General features: G+C 42.4%; 1 protein-coding gene across 4 annotated transcripts in view; it reads right to left on the reverse strand.

Annotated features, from left to right (window-relative positions):
* LOC105197851 (ras-related protein Rab-37) overlaps positions 1-23942 on the reverse strand; it is a 159274-nt gene that overhangs the window by 60328 nt on the left and 75004 nt on the right. For 2 of the 4 annotated variants that reach the window (XM_011164422.3, XM_011164420.3), the window contains 2 exons: positions 8960-9067; positions 6513-6782 (listed from right to left, as the gene is read on the reverse strand). In XM_011164422.3, coding sequence (XP_011162724.1) covers positions 6513-6782; positions 8960-9028 — 339 coding nt within the window. In that variant the 5' untranslated portion in view covers positions 9029-9067. Of the gene's footprint in view, positions 1-6512; positions 6783-8959; positions 9068-13857; positions 14026-14114; positions 14653-23942 lie in introns of those variants that run through there. The other 2 variants (XM_011164423.3, XM_026131559.2) reach the window with 2 other exon arrangements.

Below are 23942 nucleotides of genomic sequence, written 5' to 3' on the forward strand. Positions count from 1 at the left end.
TGAAATCTCACTTTAAAGAGAAAATTTAACCAGTTTTGAAAAAAGTAGTCAAATTTTTATTCTCTCTCTCTCTTTGAAGTGAAATTTTACTTTAAAGAATTTGCAGAGATAATAGTCTTTTATTTGAGAAATTTTATTATTATGTCAATACTGATTTTTAAAAATAATACTAATTAAAGAAAATTTTTGACAAAATAATCTTTCTAAATTTATTGGAGTGAAATTTTATTTTAAAGAGAAAATTTAACCAGTTTTGAAAAGAGTGGTCGAATTTTTATTCTTTAAAGTGAGATTTTACTTTAAAGAATTTACAGAGATAATAATTCCTTTTATTTGAGAAATTTTATTATGTCAATACTGATTAAAAAAATAATACTAATTAAATAAATAATAGAAGATACTTTAAAATGCTATCGCCAGCGAAATGTATATTTTCAAAGACAGATAACTGAGATAACATCGCTGATGTACATACCATGTGGCATTACCATTTCTATTATTCTTCATTTTCTATTATCATGGGTTTCCCTTACGCAACCCTAAAGCCTTTCGAAGACTCGGATCTTTCTCATTTTCATATCCAGCGGCTTTCAGACGCGACAATGCCGCTTTTCGTGTTGTCACGGCGTCCAATGGCGCAACAAGGTCGTGTACATTCGTATGCTAATCGTCGACGAGGCAGAAGGAGAGAAACGTGCGAACGAAACAGAGGAGACGACGACGGCGACGACGATGATTCGCGCGCGGCGATACAACCGATAAACACGAGCGCGGATCGCCTGAGGTGATTTGCGTTTTGCCTTGAGCATCAATATGCTACGTAGCAATGTAGATTAATCGGATGATCGATGCAAGCATTAATTTTGTATTCGCTAGTACGTAAACGTAAAATGGATGTATGCAAATCTATTCGCTATTTGAATTCGAATGCCAAACAATAATTTTTAAATAGATTTTAATTAAATCGATTTTAATTAAATTTTAATAACAGCTAAGTAAATACATTATTAATGGTTCGCAGGTCGCGAACTTTTCTATTTCTGTATCGTGACGCGTGACATTGGTTGTGTTTCTCCTATCAGATATTCAGACGCTGTACGTGCATTTCGCGTCATACAAGAATTTTTCGAATTTTACGATTCTCATAAATAGAAAAGCATTTCCCAAGAACATTGTTCTATTTATGAGAATCGTAAAATTTGAAAAATTCTACTCTGCGACTTCTAAATCCGACTGAACAGATTAGCACCCTCGCCCTCCTGTACTGGGAGAAGTGAGCAACCATCGCGATACGCACGTGAAAATGTAATTGATCACACACACGCAGCGATCTGCTGTCAAAGCGATTTCGCGCGCGGTTATCCGGTGTTGGTGCTCGGTTACGGAGGTATTAAAAGCCCCAACGGTATTTTGCGATTACGAATACGAGCTGCGTGGATCGGTTTCAGAGTGCGCCGCAATGAATCGAACCATTTGCGAGTGCATGCGCATATAGTGGTGACGCGACGAGAGGCAATGGGCACGCATCGTTGCACGTACGCACATGTACATCGCACATATGCGCGCCCATCATAATCCGTTTTAATTTCGCAATATTATTTCCGCATTTATTATTTGCCCGTCGTAAAGACCGAGGGTAGCTAATTCTCACGATGCGAGTCCCGAGGCACACGCAATTTTATTTCTTTTTTACGCAATTCCGAGAACCTCCACATACCCTTTCGTACACGCGTAAACGAAAGATCGAGATTCGATACGTCGAGTATGAAAGATATAAAATAAATTATTTTCATAAGAACCGCACATTGTTACATATACCATACCTTTTTTTACGTCGTACTGCAATTCCGTGCAAAAATTGCGTTCCGTCATAGAATTACTTCTACCGTTACATAATAACATTTTATTTTTATAATTTGCACTACACAATCTTTATTTCGAAACATATATAAAATTTTTCTCGAATAACGAACGCTATTGGTCAACAGGTAACTTTCATCTTGCAATTTGCATGAAACGTTGCGCACAAATTTTCCGCAATCTTATTTCGCAGTTTCAAAAATTCTCAAGTTTCTATATATAATATCTTTTCTCTAATATAAAAATTACTTCTGCCGCAAAACTTTTTTGTTCTTTTATCCAACTATTGTATCTCTTGCGGATCAAATAGAATACAATCTTTTGTCTCAAATGTAATATCGCTAATTCTTTTTTGACAAAAATTCGATCTCTCTCGAAGACAAAAATCATTACTTGCAGCAATCACGCTTCCGTTCGCCATACGAGTATTGCTTCGACACGAGTCTTGCTAAGGATTGTCGCTATAATACAGTAGAAGGACAATCTCTCGTTTAATTTTATCCCTTCGAACATTACGCGTAGCACCTCGCACGTAACAGTACCTACCAAGTGACGCAAGTTCCGCTTCCTCCTTTAACGTCGAGAAATCTCACGAGTAGACAACGCCGTGCGCGATAAAAATAACTCGAGCCGCGCCGTCGCGGTCGTCAAGCGCTTGTTTAATAGAGGCTCGCTGTTCCTCGATGTAACAGCTGCGGGTGGTTAGATTATTACCGAACGGGATTGAATCAGCCAAGCACAAAATGAACTCGGGAATCCGTGCGATCGAGAGTACCGTGCCGCGCGCGTTCCTCGCGAACGGAACAAACTCGGCGCCATTAAAGGAAATAAAAATAAAGAAAGATCATTTACAAAGTTTGGAATTATATTAAACATTCGCGCGCTGTTAAAGGGCCAATTTGTTCTCCCTTTGAACAAGGCGAGATCACTAACGGAAGTATTTATTTCCCATCATTTGGCGAGGGGGAGAAATAAAAATTTGTGATTCTTTTATACGTACGAAATCGCGGGACATATATTTGTCGTAAAAAATACTGTTATTATTATATTACGTACATTTTACCTCAACTTAATTTCGGATGCGTAAAAAGAAATTTTGGAGATCAAGCGGGACTTTTATATAATAATCTAATATTTTTAATGAAATTCTTTTTCTTTTAGTTAATTGTTAGACAAGTTTTAAGACTAATTATCGATAGGTATCTGATATTCAAAATTTTTGAAATTTTTCTTTGATTGTTCTACTCCTTTTTCAAAATTCATTAGACAGTCGCGCTTGAAAGAGTTAATTCTACAAATCATTGTACAAAAAATCTAAGCAGCAGACATGATAACGAGTCACGATTAATTTTCCACGATTCGATTTGCCGGTCGTGAGAACGAACCTGATCATGTTTGGTGTAGCTCAACTGTTGAAGTTCCGCTGCTCACGTTTCTCGTGTGCTACGATCTTCAGCCGAGACGGTCATCCATTATTCCCCGTCAAGAAGACATCATCGATCAAAATCTTGGGGAAACGCAAAATTTCCCGATGAACATTCCGAAAATCCCAAGCGCGGATCGAGTGACATCCACAGGAAATTTATATTATTATTCCGTCTTATCGTCGAGGTTATCGCCCGTGAATTACTATAATCGCGGTTGCGTATCTACAAGCATGAGTCCTCTTATCGAGGAATCCGTCGCACCGTTTCCGGGGACGGACGGTTCGCAGCGTCACGACCGACACGAGATATCTAACGAACAAATGCGGTCCCGTACGCGGTAAGATCGCGCATCTCCCTCGCGATGCAACCGTACAACCGCGAAGGACGTTTCGCAATTTCTCGCGGTGGTTGCGGTCGCTTTTCAACGCAACAGCTTCGTCCTCTTCTTTCCGTCGTCGCTCTTGTCGTCTCGCTCTCAATGGCGCATCGATAAAAAAAAAATATTGCAACTGCGTTCTCGAGCAAAATTTTTTCGCACGGTTAATTAAAACACTCTAAATCTAAATTTATAACTTTTACACACTTGAGTAACTTTACACACTTGAGTGTAATTTTTACACACTTGGATTTAGTGCAAAAGTTGCATATAATAGTCTTAAAAAGATGAATTTAATTCCACGTTGTGGAGTCGGAGGAAAATTCAGGACTCTTGCGATTCTACTTTCGAAAAGAAAATTGCTGCGCGAGGATAAAGTCTCTCGATTGAAGCGATTATAGTTTTACAGTTACTCTTCGCTACCGTTGATACGTACGTGGACCGAGGGTAAAGCCGGAAATCGGCTGGCGAGATAGCTCACCCCACGAACGGAATGCCTCGATGTCTATGTGTACATGCCGTTGGTCTCGCCGCTTCGTCCTCCCGCTGTCTTTCTGCATTACCACACGGCCGCTAACTCAATTGGTATGCGACTGCGCGAGCCCGCCAGATGCACGACCACCGTTGAGGTCAGTGTGCGGTGCGTTGTCTAGCCGAGTTTCAACCAAGCGTGTGTACCGTATCGTTTAAAAAAAGAGAGAGAGAGAGAGAGAGAAAGAAACAAAATCCGCACGCCTCTTATCTTATTATATCCTCAATTTCGGAAAATTAATTTCGAGTCTGTCGAGCTTCCAAGATGAAAATATCGCATTTTCGCTCGTCGTGGAAAACGCCGAATGAATAAGTATATGAGATTTAAAATCACTGTCGCATTTATCAGGACGCGCGGAAAGATCGAAGACGGAGGCATAATCGAGGCCGTTGAACGCAGAACAAGACGAAACGCACGTGGGTGGGAACAGAGGGGAAAGGCTACGCGGTTCTCTCCCCTTAATTCGATATTTATCTTCCCCTTCCCGGGGAGAATCCGCAAAAATCAAGCTGGTTGCTGCGCTGGGGTCTTCAATTATCCTTTATAGGCGGTACGAAGTGAGTACTGACGAGGTGCCCGGACGGCCGAAGAAAGTGCAAGGCAAGAACCGGCTCGAGAGATGGTAGACCCCCTACCGGTTTTACTTGGTCCCCCTGTGTAGTAGCTTATTCAAGCCCGTCCTTTCCCGCCACCCTTCCGTTCCACGTTGAGTAGTCACGAGAGAGAAAGAGAGAGAACCCTCTCTCCTTAATTGCAGCGGGGCGACCGGAAAAAAATACTCGATGGCTTCTGGGTTCTACTTTATTGCGCGCTGACTCGCGCATACGGTTCGGAACATATAACGTTAAATGTCACGCGCGGAAAAGTGCAACGGGGACCTCGATAGCGTCCTATATTTAGCGCCTGTCGCGCAAAATGTTATCGCTCCCGGTTGATCTGAGCTGAAACCGATCGAGAATTTAGCTCGGATGGATCCTGGGGACTTGGTACTTGTTTGACGCGAATATACGTAACACAATTTATCATTCGATAAATCAATTATCAATTATAAGAATTATTAAGAACGAATCCAAGCTAGTCAAAGACTATATCATTAAAATATGAGACATCTTAAATTATCCTTATAACAATTTCAGAACAACTAAGAATTCACTATAAATGTATTAGAAGCGCGTATAACATTTTATTTTCCTTTTACCACGTTATATATTGATAATGCTTATAGTCTCTTTTTATCGTACAGCTATCGCGCTACGGTTCAACTTCAACTTCGCACTTGCATTCGTCATTCATAAAAATTAAACGAAAGGAAAGATACGTAAGTATATCCGAATGCACTGCGGCTTTTATGATCATCAATGACCATTCAGTTTTCCAGTGATTCTGATTAAGAAGAGAGTACTCTCACTGACCGTAATCAATGTATTGCCACTGAAAGACAGTACATAACTATATCAGTGATTGATATAGTTACAAGTATATCACTGGAATCCAATTATTCACTGTCTTTCAATGAATATTACAATGATTCCGATTTTAGAGACTACAGAAATGTATTACAGAAGCAGGGCAATTCAGGGAGAGATGACTTAGAGACGGTAGTAACTAAGACGAAGCTTTAGAATACTACTGGTATTATCTAACAGCGCAAATTTATCCACAATCGCGTTCCACCGGATACGAATGAAGACGACGAAGGAGCGGATAAGAAGGCGGCGAAGACAGAGGAATCTTACAACGAGTTGGAAGCTCGTGACGTGCTCGCACGCTCGCGAACAAGGCAAGGAGAAGGACGTGACGAAGCGAAGAAAAAGACGGGAAAGAGTGGATGGCGGAGTGGTGGAACGAAGACGCGAAATGAAGGACGGGAGAATCGTCTCGGGGGCCGTACCACAGCTACCACACGGACCTCTGGCATTCCCGATCATTATTCCACGGGTTTGCCGAGGGAGAGGAGGCCGGCTTGTCCTTGGCACGGAAGGCAAGGTTAATCCCATTGCATCTCGGAAACGTGGTGATCTACCGATCGACGATGAGACGCTTTGGCGGACGTGTGCACATTTCGCTGCCGAATTCCGCGTATTCGCGCGGTATCAGTTTAAGATATAATATTTATTCTATCATGAAATAAGCGAGATTTTATTTAAAAAAATTTTATAAAAAAAAGAGAAACTTTCTAAAAGAACTCATTTCTTTACGTCTTTGTATAAATGAAATTGATTCCTATCGTTAATGTTAATATATCTAGAAGATTATGCCACATACATACAAACACATACACATATATCTTTTTGAGGAATCATGCTAAATGACGTACCTTGTGCGTAAAATTATCTTCTCTTTCTTGGTCCTTCTTCAATGTGCTTCTTACGTTATCGAAGTTGCTCGTTGTTCTAAAAGTCGTGCTGTAGTTGTTACTCAGCACCTCGGCAGGTGGCTTGTAATCGCGGTATCCGGTAGGTGAGGGTGTCTTTTCGAGGGGTCGCTCCACGGTTGCGGGTGTAAGGCCTCTAGAAACAACGGTGGAAGAGCGATCGTCGTCCATTTCGAATACGTCGTCGTCCATACTATCCTCGGTTGGCATAAGCTGCAAATCACAATTAGCGCGAAACCGCCTTTGAATATCTCTGAATGTGTTCAATGTCACTGATCAACGCGCGAACATACGCGTTTAAAATTAACCAATTAATTAAATAATGTAGACAACTTTGAGGAATAAGAATAACATTTAGCTGTACAAATTTCTAATCGGAGTATATAATTCTCACGCAGGTCCAAACGAGCAATCAAGAAAAAAATCCAGTTCGACGAATATATTTTATTGTAATCTCAAACCCTCTCGATCGTTTTCAAGTGTCGTCGTTATCGGTCGCAAAGAAATCGCTCGCGGTATTTCTATCCGCAGTAACTTTCCGCGAAACGAGTGCCGCTTGTCGCATTATCGAAGCCTACAGCAGAAAACCAGTTCGGCGGATGCTCTCCATAAATGCCATTGCCGGCGCAGCGAATGCTGAAATAACTGTCCTTCGATCGACCGACATCTCCATCTCCAAGGAACGTGCCCCGTAATGCCACGGCCTTGTGTAGTACTTAAAGTCAATTAGTAACTAGTCCCCGATGGCCCCAATATAGTGGCTAGAACACTACGTGGTCGCGCGCGATCGTAAAATGACATGGATACCTGGGACCTTTATGAAGTCGCGAATACGCGATGATTAACTCGCGCGTAACATCGTAGGCTCAACACATGAAAATTGTCATGGGGGACTCTTAACTCACACAAAAGCGTTTGACGTAGTCGAAGCATCATAACGCCGAGAGATTCGTCACGTAAACGACGTCACGACGTCGACGGCGTCGTTTTCCTGAAATTGAAAGGCTCGCGTAGAATCGATAAATTTACATGGCGGAAAGCGACTGGCATACATGATTTATGGTACTGTTCCCCGCGAAGAGGCGCCGGAGAGGTCCGATATAATCTCCCGGGTAGCCAGCTCCCAGCTGAATATTTTAGCAGGTACACTCCATGAAGGAGTTACTTTAGCAACGTCCGACTGCTTCGATTCTTCATGTTGCGCGCCTTAATGGCCTTTATCAATAGCACGTACAAATGATAGCGTAGCGGCGGATTAATACTTGTCGCCGTTGCATTAGCTTTTGTATCTTGATTATTAGCATTACGAATTCAATATCTCGGAACTATGTGTGGAAAGATATTTTATATAAAAATGTGCATTTTACTATTCTATATTTTATTCTATACGCTATGTATAAATATTTTATATATATGTATGTATATACAATAATTTTCTCTTGTTTTCGACTTCGACATATCTACTTATAGAATGATATCGGTTTTGTACTGATCTCGAGATTTGAATTAATTCACACCATAGGTATTTACATAACAGTATGATCCGCAACAGTATAATGGAGCAAAATGAGGTGTCATGAATACATTGTCCCGAACTCGCTTCCCTTCCAAACTAATTGCCCTCCATTTCACTTTACCCTATAGACCACCCTGTATTAATTCCACCCCTGAGAATGTCACATGATGAGCGCCTTTGATTACACAAAATCAGTTCAAATTACGTCAAATGAGCCTGCTCTTGTCCTGTGTATAATAATTAAGCTATACATATATGAAACATATACTTGTGAATTGTCAATAGTATCAGAATGGACGCGCATTCGTGCGCGCAGTTGACACAATTTTTGGAAAAGCAGTTCTGTTAATAGATGGCCGAGATATGAAATGACCTGTCATGGGGTGTGTGTAAAAAGCAAGAATCGTTAACGCAAAAAAGGAGATGGAAATTACAGCTTTAGAAGCGCACTATTGATCGAGCTAGATGCTTAATCGAACACGATTGATGGTGACCTGCGCACGACTACCGGACTCTTGGGATACTTGTTGCACCGGTTCTCCACGCTCATTACTCAACTGACGGTTGCCCATATACCGGTGATAAAGTCGGCAACGATAATTGGGTTGCGAAAGCAGCGTCGCGATACCACGACACCTCGCGTAGTCGATCGATTCTCCCAAGAATAAACGCACAGTTACTCATGGAACGGATCAAGTGTTTCAAAAATTTCACAAAAGTTTTCGATACAGTAAAAAGCAGTTGAAAAAGAAGAAAGTGTATTATCAAAATAAATCTTAAAAATATCAAAAATAAACTTTTAATAAATTTCTTATAACTTTTGAAACACTTGATCAATCACGCGAGTTATTGTACAACATAAGAATGTACTTACATTAAGGGACGTCGAAGCGGGAACAGTAACTATGGATGGACCACCATCATCACCAGCACCACCTCTCATCGTGTTCTTCTAATCAGAATACCGTCTCTCATTGGATAACTGCAAAAGCAAAATGATGCCATCCGTCAGTACACGATTTATTTAATCAGTGAATAAAGATAAATGGCGTACGTATTATAACAAATTTTAATATATAACCGTGTAACTTGAAAAAAATGTTCTTTCGACGCTTTGAAAATAAAATACAGTAAATATTTCGATCGTGTTGTCATATGTTAAAAAGTGATCGGATTTTATCTCTCAATCCCTTCATAACGCTCTCTCACGGGAAGTTTACACGATGCAAAGACGTTATCATACTTCTGAACGACCGATTCTGTTTCGAGCATAAATTTACTCGAAGTTTGTTTCGCAACTGTCGAGATCGAAGTTTCAAGTAGAGACATGATGGAGTCATCGGGTCGATTCCGGTCCCGGTCGTGGAAAATCGAAGTACTCCGAAGCTCTTCACTCCGTCTGAATTAGATGAGTGGTTCTCCATCCATTCAATTTCAACCCTCTTTCGACTCACAGTCACGCAACACGCGCACATTTCCACGCAACATCACAATAAGCGTTCGTGGGATCATCTCCCTATCTCTCTGTCTATCGATACTCCATCGGTGCGTGCGTCTCTGTTTCGGGAGCACCTCTCTTCTCGCTTCTTCTTTCGTTTTCTCTCTTTCTCTTTCTCCCCCATCATCAGTACATTTTACAGCCTAACGCGTTCTATGCTTCCTTCGCTCGTCCTGCCGTCCCGCTCTCTCTTTCTCTCCCTTCTTCGACACGTGCGCTTTCTCATCGTCCTCTCCCCAACCATCTCCGCCGTCTTCACATGCAATCACGCACGCACCATCTTCACACACACACACACACATACATACGTACGCGCCGCATGCACATAAAACGTCCCGCGTGACGTTCTATCCCTCTCAGGTGCACGCACTTAGCCTCTAACCACATGCGAGTGTCGTTCATCACACGCCCGACAACAGGACCACTCTTCCATTCTGTCTCGCTCGTTCCTTCAGCCGCAGCATCTTTACGCTCCGTTTCATCGTTTGTCTCCCGCTGTCCTCTCGCTCTCACTCTCGTGCCCTTCGTCCTCTCTGTCACGCGCACGGATCAACGCGCACGGATCAGAGAGACCGGTGCGCCGTTCATCTCTGTCACACGCTCTCTCTATCTCTCGGCGTGGCCCACCCACCGCAATAAGTTCCACCCGCCCACGTTACCTTTCACGTACTTCTCGCCGGCCGATCATCCGTTGCGGATCGAGAAGCAGGCGATTCACTTATCTCACCGGCCGATCTTCTGGCGACCGACCGATCGGCCGACCGTCCGACCGAAAAAGGGAGACAAAGGGGCAATTTCTTTCCTTCGCCAGAGCCAATCGATGTACTACCGCGGCGATATTTGACAGTAATTACACACGCATAATTGAAAATTTTCAAATTATATATTTATTATTATTAAAATTTATTGAAATATTATTATTTTATTAAAGTTTGCGCAAAAGAAAACGCTAGGGGTGAGCCAACAAGTTTCAGAAACTCTGCAAGCGACTCCATCCATTCCAAACACGCAGTCACTCTTTTTAAATAAATTCTTTTTCTAAATCCTCCTTCTCGAATGATACAAATTTATCTCGAACCATATATGTTTTTTATTGAGTTTTTCTTAAATTAAGCAATATTTCTCGAACGATAAGAAAACAGAGCCGACTCGATTAAACAACGGAGCAATTAAGAGCATCGGAACAAAACGTGACTTTTCTAGTACGATGCTTCGTTGATTTTCTTGGAAATTATTTGTCCTTGAAGTCGATGCTCGCGGTGTACGCTTTCTCGATCTCCTAGTTTCTTCTCTGATTTTCACGGCCAGTTGAGCGAAACGTACTCATGGTCGGAAACATTACGAGAATCAGCACACTCGAGGAACAAAGGATGTTATTATTTTAATCGATAAAATTATCAACGGTTTGCAAAGACGTTCGCGCAAGATGGAGTTAATTGGATCGTTGATTAAATTCGCTGCTCAATCAATATATAGTGATCAATTAAAAGGTATAAAATACTTCTTTAACAATTTTCAATAATCCCTAACAATATTAGTAAATTGTTTCGCCAAATAAGTCTAATATTTTTATTATCCACTTCATGTACTACTTATTGAAATATTTATTATTACTAAAGTTTATTAAAATATTATTATTATCAAAGTTCGCGGAAAAAAAATACGCTAGATGAGCCAACAAAGTTTCAAAAAGTTTGAAAACATTTAATTTGTATATATTTTATAAATGTAATCAAAGATATCTATCTGTAGAAAAAAATCAATGTTAAATAAATAAACAAAAAAACTTTCTAAATTTTCCAGATTTTCTTAAATTCTTACATAAATAGTTTTTAACCTCGTGCTTGATTTTTCGATATTTTGCAACATTTGATAAAGTGATTTCCAGTAGATTCGGTATTTCCTTAATCGTCGGCAGAAACGCTACGCACGAATACCATGCACGACGGCTTCGCGGAATCGCGCCGGCGATCCTGTATCTCGCGCTACGAAATCACATCGAGAATTTGATTGCACGACGCTCGCGCTGGCCTTAATGAGAGCGAGTCTCCGATCGAGTAAAGGCCATCGGGGTCCGTCCGGATCGTTCGGGTCCTCGCGGCACGACCGTGCGCACCATAAAAGCGGTCTCTATATTTAGCCACGGCTTCGTATATATTCCCCACCTACATATTGCCGCCCTCTCGTTTACTTTACGAGTCCACGTTGCGCTTTCATTATGTTTACACGCGCCGCGAAATTGTCGCGCGACGCAAATTACTAGGCCAGTTTATCGATCGCGTCGCGTTAAACGATTACACAACGACCGCTTGTACAAATATCTCGTGCTCGAAGAACAGCCTTCCTTTGATGCACGATCGTGGCCGCGAAGTCTCACGGCGCGTCTTGGATATTGATTTATCCGCGCGTACGATCCGCCACGTCGCGGCGTCGCGTCGCGTCGCGTCGTCTGCGTGCGTCGTGTAGGCCATCGCGATCAGATGCGAAATTAACGACGGCGTGTAACATCTCTGGGAACGAGAGATCGCATCGAGTCCTCCCATTGTTGTCGTCATTTCGAAGTCACGTCTACGACCTCGCGCAGCGTACCCGCGATCGGTGCTTTCTAATCTGCATCTGCGCGATGCGAACGTGGATCGCGATTTTTAATCGTGAATTCTGCCGGTGTAATAAATCATTTCACATCTCTCTATCTGTGCACGCGGTAGAAATCTCTGCGGTTAAGTTGTCGGCCCGTAGGGAGATTTTCGATCGATGTTTAGAACCGCGCAACGACTGGCGTAACGAGGAAATAATCGTAATCGTAATCGTCACGTAATCGTCACGATGTGATCGTCACGATCGAGCGACGGTCATTTTCCTATAGTCGCTTGCATCTCAGAGGCTGTTGAAACACCCGAGAGAGAGCAGCATTATCATTAATGCATTTGCTTCGTTTGATTATTGCATTCATGGACGGAGACTTCCTTATGAAGCTTTCCACACTCAGAGAGAGAGAGAGAGAGAGAGAGAGAATTCGGGGTATTTAAAAAATATTTTAATTTTTGACAAATTTTAAGAAACTTTAAATAATTTTACAAAAAATAGTATTTGATTAGGATGCTTACGTTGCACGCTGCAACGCATAATAGAAGATAAAATATTTTCCTTATTAAAATATTCGTGTTATTGAAACCATCCTCCCTCCCTTTCTGCCGCTTGAATGAGATACTCGACACCCAGAAAAGCCAAAAGTCTCCGTCCCTAATTGAATTTACTTTAATTAATTACTGCATTAATTTTGTTCCGGGAAATATTTATTAATTTTAAATTCCAACGAGAGAAACGGAACTACGATGTAACGGTCGGAAACTCGGTCAAACGCCTGAGCTGGAGTTATGAATGCTCGACTACTTGTTACACTTTTCGTCGCACATGCGCATTGTCGGAAACGACCGCATTTACAAAATGTACGTGTGTACTTTCATAGTTTAATGCTCTCTTCTGTCCTATTTCTATGAATACAATTTGAACTTGAACAATTTGAACAATTAGACGTCCAGTTAAAAGCGTTAGAGTTTCTAGACAATAAGAATTGTAATTGATACCCAAATGCACTTTCGAATATGAAATATTAAATAAAAGGTTACGTTAAATATTGTAAATTAAAGTCGCTCAGCCTTCGTTATTTCTGCGTTACTGCGAGAAGATGTGCATGGATGTGCGAGCAGAGGCGGTGACTTTGAAACAACGATATTGATTAAATGCCATTACGAAAGTCTATGCCCGTCCCTATATATATGCGTGCTGTTCTATCGACGCCAAGGTCGCGCATTAACGTACTTCTATTTCCAGTATTACGTGTGTGCACATTGCGATAGCATTGCGAGGTAAACACCGAAGATTGGATCTCACCTGGACTAACGGGAGCGCTATCGCGAGGAATGCATCTTCGCCGGATATCTCTGTCGGGAAATTACCCCAAAGTTACTATCGGATACTACCATCAGCCGTGCATCGGTTTTTACACGCCTGACGAAATCGATCGCAGAGATGCACTCTCCTCGTTCACGGCGTTCAGAGCTCACTCGTGCGCGATGTAACATCGTTCGGGATAATCGCCCGCGACAACCTAACCGAAGTAGCGGGTATACAAGATCGTCGAAGATGACAGCTGGTTATCGCGAGGTTTAAACACGTGGCGCGCCAAGAGGTTTGTTCAATGGGAAAAAGGCGAAGGATGACCGAACGTCACACGCTGCAATTACTCCGTAATTTATCTTAATTGACCCTACCTCTGGCGGATCGCGCCCCTACTGGCGCGCGCTGTCGGAATTCGCTGCGGCCACGCGCACGCACCTCCCAATCGGAAATCGTACGTTGACACACCTACGAGAGCGGCCGCGGCGGAGTCCTCTCACCGCGGAGGTAGCCCACGCTCGCGCTGCTCCTAGCCGCGCCACGCCGCGCCACGCCGCGCCGTTTTCCCCGATAACGCGACTCTATTCTGGCCGATAACGCGGCGGTGACGTAACGACGCGGAGACACTCACCTTCCACCAGCGTGCGGTAGGTCGACCCACTTTTCCCATGAACGGCCGACGAACGGCACAGGAGGAGCCTCCGCGCTCCCTCGTACTCCCTTATCGATCTCGCCGTGGATTTACGTCGTCCCGTTTTGCCCTCAGCCGAATAAATCTCGTCCCGAGGACCCGAAATGATTGAACACAGTGGTTGAACACAGGGATGTTATGTCGACGCGGTGGCTCGCGAGAGAACGAGGGTGGGTATCCTCCACCCTTCGAGACTCAGGCCTCGTCGCGACGCGGTGTCCGTCGTCGTCACGTGACAACGCACAGAGAGCCGAGCGACGCACACTCGCGGCACAGTCACGGTCGTCGCGCAGCTGTCCGACGACCGGCAGCGCAATGCAGAACGAGGCAACGAGGTGGAGAGTGCGACGATTGTGTGTGCACGGCTCGCACACGCGAGAACGATGCGAGTTTCCGCGGGACGCGTATTCCTGCGGGGTGCAACAAGCGTAAAAGACGACGAACGCGCGCGCGGGCGCGACCCGAGGAGCCTGTGGACGTGTGTGCATGAAAGGAGAGAACGAGGGCGCACGCAAGCGCAGCCCGCAGCTTTATCGCCGTCGTTACTTCAACTCGATATCGCACATGTCTCCTCCCTTTCTTTCTCTCTTTCTCTCTTTCACGCCCGTGCCCGCGCGCGCTCGCCGTTACGTCATCGTATACATGTTGCGTCATCGAATGCGTACCATCGAATGCGTACGCGCACGTGGTCGGATAGAATGCGTTCGATAGCAATAGGTGACTGTTGCAATTATGGGTTCGACGAATCCTAATCTTATATATGAGACACATTTGTAAGGTTAAATGTTTTATAAACGTGTATTAAGGAAATGGCAGAAAATTCTTTTTACATTTTTCAATTTTTTTTGTAATTACTCTCTTAATTATTGTCGATATTTAGAAGAAAACAGAAAGTTTTTTTGTAATAAGCTCTCTAAATATTTTTTTCAATAATTCATTACATAAATTTTTTTAAGTGTTTGATCGTTAAATTTACATGAATTAATGAAAAATATTATAATTTTAAATGATTCACAATTAAAATCTTACGATGAAAAAATCAATGTCGAGGTCCAATTGAAAATAATGAATCGAAAACATTTCCTTTCATCCGGTTTTCTCGAAACTCTTTTCAATTTAAATTAAAATATATTTTTATGGAGAGATAAAGAAGAAATAACAAGTGCGATAGATGTGATTAAAAGAAACAGAGGTCTAAAGGATCGATTCTTGCAATATGATGCAATCAAGAGCAAAAAACGTTAACAAGTAAAATCGTAAATTGTTATTTACCTCTTATCGTAATATAAATCCTTTCCAACAGATCATTATCTTCCGTAAATCTTTTTTTTATTTCTGTTTATTTAAATTGAACCAGTTGAGATTTTCTATTCATATCAAAACACGCTTGTACCAATGATATCTTTTATGCAATTTTTTTTAGAGCGAGAAAGTGCTTTGAAGTTGCAATAGATCGAACTTACAGACACTGTCAACATCCCGCGTTAATTTAATAGCACTTCGGCATGAATTATGTATGGCTGCTGACAAGAATAATTATCTAGCCCGTAGTTTTCCAAAGCTATTTGGAAGGGAGATGTCAAATGATTATCCTGTTGTTTTCTGAAGGTATTTGAAATGTACTTCATTATCATTTAAGGAGTTTGTAGTCTTGGTAGGATTTGCGAAAGATCTTTAAAAATTTTATTATTAAACAAGATACGAATGAGACTATATAACATTATAAACATTTCATATGTAAAAATGAATTTCAATCACTTTTAAATTTTCGTTGCTAAAATAATGGATTTTATAGTTATCGGTTTGCATCATTAAAGCAGATGAGACGGAGAAAATAATGTCGGATTTGCATAGAATCGGGTCCAGCCAAGGCGAAATGCTCTTCAAGCGGTTTTTGTCTAGGCAAGACAGAAAATCAAAAAAGCAGCAAAAAAGATATTTAATTTACAGATTAATTAATTGAACAATTGTAAATGTTCCTGTTCGAGGGACAAGCAGAGCCATCGTTATCCCCCGTGAGCTTTTTCGCAAGTCAACCCTTGCGTATTCGCGGCCGATAAAATCGCGCTCCTGCCAGAAATTACCAACTCCTCAGCCCCCAAACAGGGGTAGCCCGAGGAGGAGGACGGAGAGTCGGGCGTGGAGGGTGGGTTTGATGAATAATTCGCTTTGCGTGGGGCTTTCCGTGCTTTGGAGGCTCACCACAGGATGGCGACGCTTCTCTGACGCAGGCAGGAAGTGCCTTCGACCCCCTGCGAGAACCAAGGACGAATCGGCCAATCGGCGTGGCAGAAACGAGGGCCGAGCCCGCAGTTTCTAGAATTCAACGACCGCCATTTTCGGCCGTTCCTCCCAACGCCGCGGCTCAACACGACATTCTTCGCTCTCGCGATTTCGCAGTTTCATTACGCAACTCGGCAGATACATTATGCAGACGCGCAGCTGCGCAACGATTGCATGATGTAAATACTGCAAGCGGGCAGGCGGTATGCCACCGGTCGCCGCGGACGAAGAAATCTCGGCGGACGCCAACGATCGCATCGAAACGCGTACTAATCGCATAACCTCTTGTTTCGCAATATTACGAAGGAAATGAAAAATAAAGAAATAATTTTGTGACTTGGGCAAAAATTAAAAAAAAAAAAAACGTATCTCGAGTTGCGAGTATCTCGTAATACGCAAAATATTCTGCGCGAGTCGTTCGCAGCCGCGCATCCGTATTTGCAAAATTGATGCACAACTGTACGACTCCAAGTAATAAATGAATGAGCATATTCTCTCGCAAACAATTCTCTCGCAAACAGACAACTCAATAATACATGTGTACCAAAATTAAAATTACACATATACTCGCATCGATCTACTGTAAATACTGCCGAAAAATTGTGACTCATAAATCATTAGTAATCTGCTCGCAAAACATGTTCACGATCTTCTTGACGGATGTCCGATATTTGTATATATCAGATTCATTAGATCAAATCTCGATTGTTTCTACTCGTTACTGCTTAATGTCGCATCACAAAGATCGTAAAATTTAAATAAAAGCAACACTCTAACATATATATCTCTCTCTTTCTCTCTTTACACCTAATAATGGTGAAACTTTATTCATAGTCTCTTTGCACTTATCAAATTTTCAGCGCCACTCTCTTTTTTTATTTATCTCGTGCGTCTTCGAGTTTCCGTCGCGAGAGAAGAACGAGACGCGTCGACACATCAATACGTGAAATCTGCGAGAAAAGTCGAAGATACCGTCCGTCCATCGACTCAATTATGCAAATCCCCGCTGGCGTGGAACAACGCCGCTGTTGCAACGGCAACAACGGGAAGAAACGATTTACATATCGCGAAAATATGCATGCCACAGAGATGTAAATTACATGAGCGCGCAAGCGGCGCGGCGACGCGACGTCGAGGTCTACGAGGAGAGTGGCATTTTGCGCCGAAAGGGGGAATAGCGCGATAGTCCGAGGAATCGAGCAGATCGCGAACAAAGGAAAAATCGAACGGTCGAATGCGCAGAGGAAAGACGGAAGAAAGCTCGCGATGGAAGCTTTCCAATTAGCATAAGTGTGGAGACAAATTGGATGAACCGGACGAATTTAACGAAATTCTATAGATAGAAACTCGAAAAAGGAGTTCGAAGTTGGCTTCGTGGTTGGCAAGCAAGATACTTTACGTACTTTTTCCATCAATACTTACTACTTTCCTTATCTGAATGCAAGTACTCGAGATCCTTTCCTATCCTCTTTTCCCCGGAACTTCCGTCAGATACATATTAAATGAGATTTAAAATGGCGTCAAGCGTGCCAGAAATTTATTTACTTATCTACTAGATACGATATAAACAAGACTGAACTGAACTTGATTGCTTGATATAAAAATCATTGAGAACGGCCGATCAGAAAACTTCATAAACGTTGTATTTACAAATATCCGTTAAATAAAATGAAATAATGATACAATGTTTATGATATCGGATGTGTCTTCGGCAGAAGAATAGGCAAAATGCAAGAATAGATATATGGTAACTAGCGGTGTTAAAATAATCTCGAGAAACATCTAGAAACGTATCGCGCGCATTCGAAAAAGATAAAGAAATGTCTAGCCGAATAATTCCTATCACTTTTTAATTAACGTACAATCACGTCGGTTTTCCAAGTTTCACGTTGCTGAAAAAAATCTATAAGCTACATGCTGCAACATAATAATCGAAATCTACGATAATTCGACGTGCTAACGACCTGAAGTGCTTCTCCAATAATTACACATATCATATACGTTTTTATAACAAGACACAAATTTTCTGCATTTTTCTTGAAAGCTACTATATAGAAAGACCAAATAATTCAAGAAACTTTTTCTGTATCGATGCACCCTCGTCTTTTCAATAACGTATCAAGTCACAGTAATTGACACGTAATTTTTTTTTAGTTACTCAAATTTATAGCGGCGCATTTTTCTTTAGATCTGACCATGACTCTTGCAGCAATGTGTAAATAATTAATTGAATCGATTTAGTTTCTTCTCCCTCCGTTTTTCAAAAGATTATGTATACAGTGTACTAGGTAGTAAAAATTAGTCGTCTCAGCAGTTTGCATTGAATAATTTCAATATGATTACTTTTGACGTAAACGTATAATCCGCAGTTCTTACATGACTAGTACTTATTTCTTGTCTGACATGTGAAAGGAAAATTGCAGAACTTGGTTCTTTACGTATTATACAATTTTTTTTCCTCGTGAACGCAATGATTTTTCTGGAAGTCGGCAATTTCCGGATAGTCCAGAAACTGGATTTTCGATCGATTAAATTGAAATTGCTCAACGATCGCGCTGTCAAGCAGAAAAATCGATTTTTCGCAGGCTTGTTTTGGACATGGCCCCGTCGTAAGATCGCAGCTCTGCTCGAAGGCGCGGTATCGCTCGGCGCTGGTCGAGTGCGCACGCGGCGGCATTATCACTATTATTAGCTGGCCCTGCCAACGCTAGCGGCGTCACTCGCGATAGCAAGGCCGTGCGTGATCGCGGTAACACCACGACGGGACACCATGGCCTGTATATGCGATCCTGTTGCCGTGGCGGCTGCCAGCGTCGACGGCGTCTGCGTGGCGACAGCTGGGCGTGCCATCTTGCACGTCTGCGTCCGGCTGCCCATGGTACCAGGCGAGCATAATGCGGACTAGGCCGTCGCGCGAACGCCGCGCGGAGAGAAATAGCCGAGAGAGAAAATTACATCGTCGCTCGGGCAAAAGAGCGCGGGGCCGTCCAACAGTGTCCCGTCATCGAGGCGAGTTACCTCCTCGTTACCAACTGTAACCGCAAAGTGCATGCGCGCCAACACGGATACACACGCACACAGACATATACATAGTAGGACAGAGAGAAAGGGGGGACGAGAGAGAGAGAAGGAAAGGGGGGGGGAGGCGGGGATGGAGAGGGAGGAGAGAGAGAGAGCTGTACTAGATGTCGATATCCGAAAGCAGAGATTAAAATTGATATAACAGCGATCGACAAGCCCAATTTTTCATCGCTCTAAATAACGGAAGACAGGTGTATCTCGTATTGCCGTTATTTACCGTCACGCGAGCTAAAACGTAGAAATCTCGCCGTTCTCGTGACATCACGAGTCTAAACTCGTCGAGATCGTATCGATAATGATATCTAATGCTGATATTACGTCGTGGAAATAAGGCGGTCCGACGTGGATGCGTTGCCGGATTTGATAGACGTACGACGGACGTAATGTCGCACGCGGTTACGAGTTAGAGAACACGAGTCCGACGTGGCGATATAGTGGTGGTCTACTCCGGCGTAGGGAGGAAGGAAGCGGGGCTGGAAAGGAGCGCGAGCGGGCGACCTCCTCCTCGTGGGATCGTTAAGACCAAACCGGTGCTGCCACGCGGGAGAGAGTCACGCTCTCTCTACCGTGTACATGGTAGAAACGAGGAGAGGGCCTGTGCTAGAGCAAGATTGCAGGAGCGACAAGAAGTCGTCGGGAGCTTCATGCGATCGACTGGGTCCTACGGGCTGCGGATGGCTGATTAAGGTCGGCCGTCTGCATCCTCCCCCCCTCCTCCAGTTCTTCCGTTGCATCGCGAAGCACATCGCGATCGAATAATATTCCGTCGATAGCGAGAATCCCGTTTATCAGCGATTTAAACCGATACGTGCTATCGAGTCTCTTTAATTTAATTAAGACTGATTATATCTAAAAAGTCGCAGAATAATAATTGGTCATAGTTAACGTATAACCCGCAAAAATATAATTTTTCAATTATTGTAATCAGCGATAAGTGTGTATATTTTTCTACAATCTTCTTTTAAACGAAAAAGATCCAAGTCTAATATGTGCCTGAAATTAATAAAAAACTGTTTTTACCTTCATTTTTAAATCTCATCAAATATTATTTGCATTTTTCTCGAAACGGACTTCATGTGGGTTGGACGTGTCTTGCACGACTATGGCCAATTAAATGAGGAATACGTGTACCAAAAATTGCACTTGATTGTCGCATCATCGGATGTGCGATCTTCAATTAAACATTCGAAGAAATACGTGAAATGAACGTGACGTTCGACATGTGAACTATGAAGTTGTGATGAGTGAACCGGGAGAAATAATATACAAAATTCAAAATTCAAATGTACATCAAATTAGAGAGTAAATAAATGCAGCAAAACGGCCCAAAATTGCATCAAGAATATAAACGTTTTGCGAGAATAGAAAATGTAGATGACAATTAATTCTATAATTATGAAAATAGTAAAATATGACTTTTAAATATTCCTGTTTATTCCTCTCATTTTCCTGAAAAACTTATTAGATTAGAAAGAACAGTATTCAAGAATATACGAGTGAAAGACGCAAATAATTAAATATCTATTATTAAAATATTACGTACGTTAATTTTACATTCAGTTAAAGTTACCGCTGCATGTCGTTATAAATGGATATGAACGAGTGATTGAATTTTGAAGCAAATGTCCTCCAATATGAACGCCATTGTGAAGAGTTAAAACGAACTAAAAATATTACACGGTCTTCCGTTCATCCGAGATCTGCTTCAACTTTAACGGCCCCATTTTCGCGAACGTCGCCCTGTCGCCCGTAAACGTCTGTCCGAGCTGTACCTCGCGAAATGGAAAATAATTCCCGACGATATACTAAAAAAGCGCATATATCGCGGCCGCGATCGATACTCATCGACAAAGAAATTCGCAGCGCGCGCGATTCGTGACCTATTTCAACGACGGCTCGCACCGCGAACAATGAACGAACGAACGAACGGACGAACGGTTATTCGACTCGACAATCGCGATCATAGCGCGTAAAAAAAAGGAAAAAACACCGTGTTTCTCAATTTCATTCTGTATTCGCGAAAATTCGCGAAAATTCGCGAACCATCGGCAGAGGTAGGAGACGCTCGAGGGAGCGGAAACGCAGAAACGCTTGAGATCGAAGTGCAACCGGATCGCGGTATCGGTTTACGGTATTTTTGACGTGGCCGCGCGCACAGCGCAGCCGACGACGAGGTTTCCGGCGGCGGCTGCAATTTTATCAAACGGCAGTCGTCGGAGTGTCAGTGACCCCGAAAGAGAGAGAGAGAGAGAGCACGCGCGGGGTCGGTCGGCGCGGGGTCGGTCGGCCGCAGTAGGAAAACGCGAAACTCGCTGCACCACGCTGCTGAGTAGCGATATCGATTTGTCCGTGTCTGCGTTCGATGCAACGTGGAAAAAAAAAGGAAGTTGGCCACGGCCTCCTGACGTTCACCGGTACCGCTCCGCAAGTTCACGCTAACGTTACCGCTTAATCTCGCTTGATCTGTTCGCCACTGCCTTCCCCCGCGAGATCCCTTCCGGAAAATTTTTCCTTTTTCATCGTCGGAGATTCGCACAACTTCCTAGCGATCGAAGCTCACGAAGATTTACTAGATGCAAGAAATGCTGCTGAATCTGTTGCGGTGTAAGAATTACAATTGCGAGTAGATAATTCGATGAAAACGCGGTACGACCTATTTTTTATGAGTACCTTTTACATTTTCGTACGGGGAACTTACGAGTAATACTCTCGATTCTCGAGTTTTGAAAGTAACGTCACACATTTTACGCGCGCTTCGATTAGCCGGAAAAACAAGATCCTTTTATACTAGATGCTCAAGGTCGAAGTCAATCTAAGCGTTAAGTGCCATTGCCGAACTTCGAAGATAAATTCAGATCAATTCCATTTCCTCTAGAGAGTTCAATAGTTGTAAAATCCTAAAAATGATATCGCTACTCAGAGAACGCAGTAAACCAGATCTTTTCATCCCATCTGTAGAAATACAATATTGTATCACAATATAAACGAAAAGCCTTATCGATCATAGCTAGTGCTTGGTGCTGATATTTATTATGATTTTATATACCTTTTCCAGTTCATGAAACTGTGCGCCAAATAACTTTTTCAATTTACAAATGCAATTCTAAGTTGATCAAGAAATAGTAATATCACGTTATTAAATTGAAAGTCAATTTAATAACTGATGCTAATGAGCATCTGAATGTAAGAGCCCTTTCGTTCCTAAAAACTATAAAGAATTTGTTGCAAAAAGATACATAAAAGCACACAATAAATATTAGCACTAAGATCTAGCTATAGACCGATAAAGCTTTTTATTTATATTGATCGAAGTCCTTTATTTAATATGATACAATATCATATCGTTTATCATGTTTAGCGCAAAGCAATAAAATTAATCAACTACTATTTTGTTCTTCACGACTTTTAAGAATCATAAAACTCGTCTTATCTCGATTGTGTCATTGCACATCTTAATTCGAAATACATTAAAATGTTGCACTTATTATTCAAAGAAGAGACACTTTGCTTATTTATTTATAATTTTTTAACTATATAGATAAGGCAATATAAAAAGTTCTCGAACGGCCTGGACAATTTGTATTTAAAACTTTTTCAGTTCTTCTCCGTTTAATTGCCAATCCAAAATCGTTAAAAATTATTCGAAAAAACCATGGAGTAATATATAATGGAAAATGAGCTAATTTAAAGGTATTTCAGATCGCCGTACACAGGTGAGTTTACGACAAAGAATCACGCGCGTGCGATTCAAGGAAGCTGGGCCTTGCAAGACGCGCGAAGATTAGGGAAAGGATCTTAATGAAGATCCGTGAGAAGCGGAGAAAGTGCATCCGTCATTGGCCGACGATGGCGGCGTTCAGGCAGCGCGATTGAGATTTCTACGAGCAGGTGGTCCCCCGTAATAAATCGTATTGTAAGCGATCCCCCTGGGCAGCCACCTGCGAATCGATATCTCGACCGGTCCAAGGCGGCTCCACATGCAAATTCGGGGAGAATCATGAGAGGAAAGGGAGCCTAGCTCTTCCTGTCGCTTCGCCCCACTCTCTCCACCCCGCGTTCCTCCTTCCTCTCGCTTTTTTTTCTCTCTCTCTCTCTCTCTCTCCGGACTCTCCCTCCCCATGTCGGCTCCGCGAACACAAAGAGGGCTCTTTTCGACCGGTTACAATGTCACCGTGAGGATGCTCTTCTCTATCCTTTCATTTTGGGGTTCGTACTCGCTGAAATTAATTCGTCAAATGCCTGAAGAAACTTAGACTCATATTTTCATTCTTTCGTTTTTAGTTGAATGTGTTCTTTTAAGTTTATCTTTTTTTCATTTCACTTTATCTCTCTCTCTCTCTCTCTCTCTCTCTCTCTCTCTCTCTCTCTCTCAATATATTTGCCTTTTTTACTTATATAAAAAAG

This window comes from Solenopsis invicta, chromosome 10, assembly GCF_016802725.1.
Source record: "Solenopsis invicta isolate M01_SB chromosome 10, UNIL_Sinv_3.0, whole genome shotgun sequence".
NCBI classification, from domain to species: domain Eukaryota; kingdom Metazoa; phylum Arthropoda; class Insecta; order Hymenoptera; family Formicidae; genus Solenopsis; species Solenopsis invicta.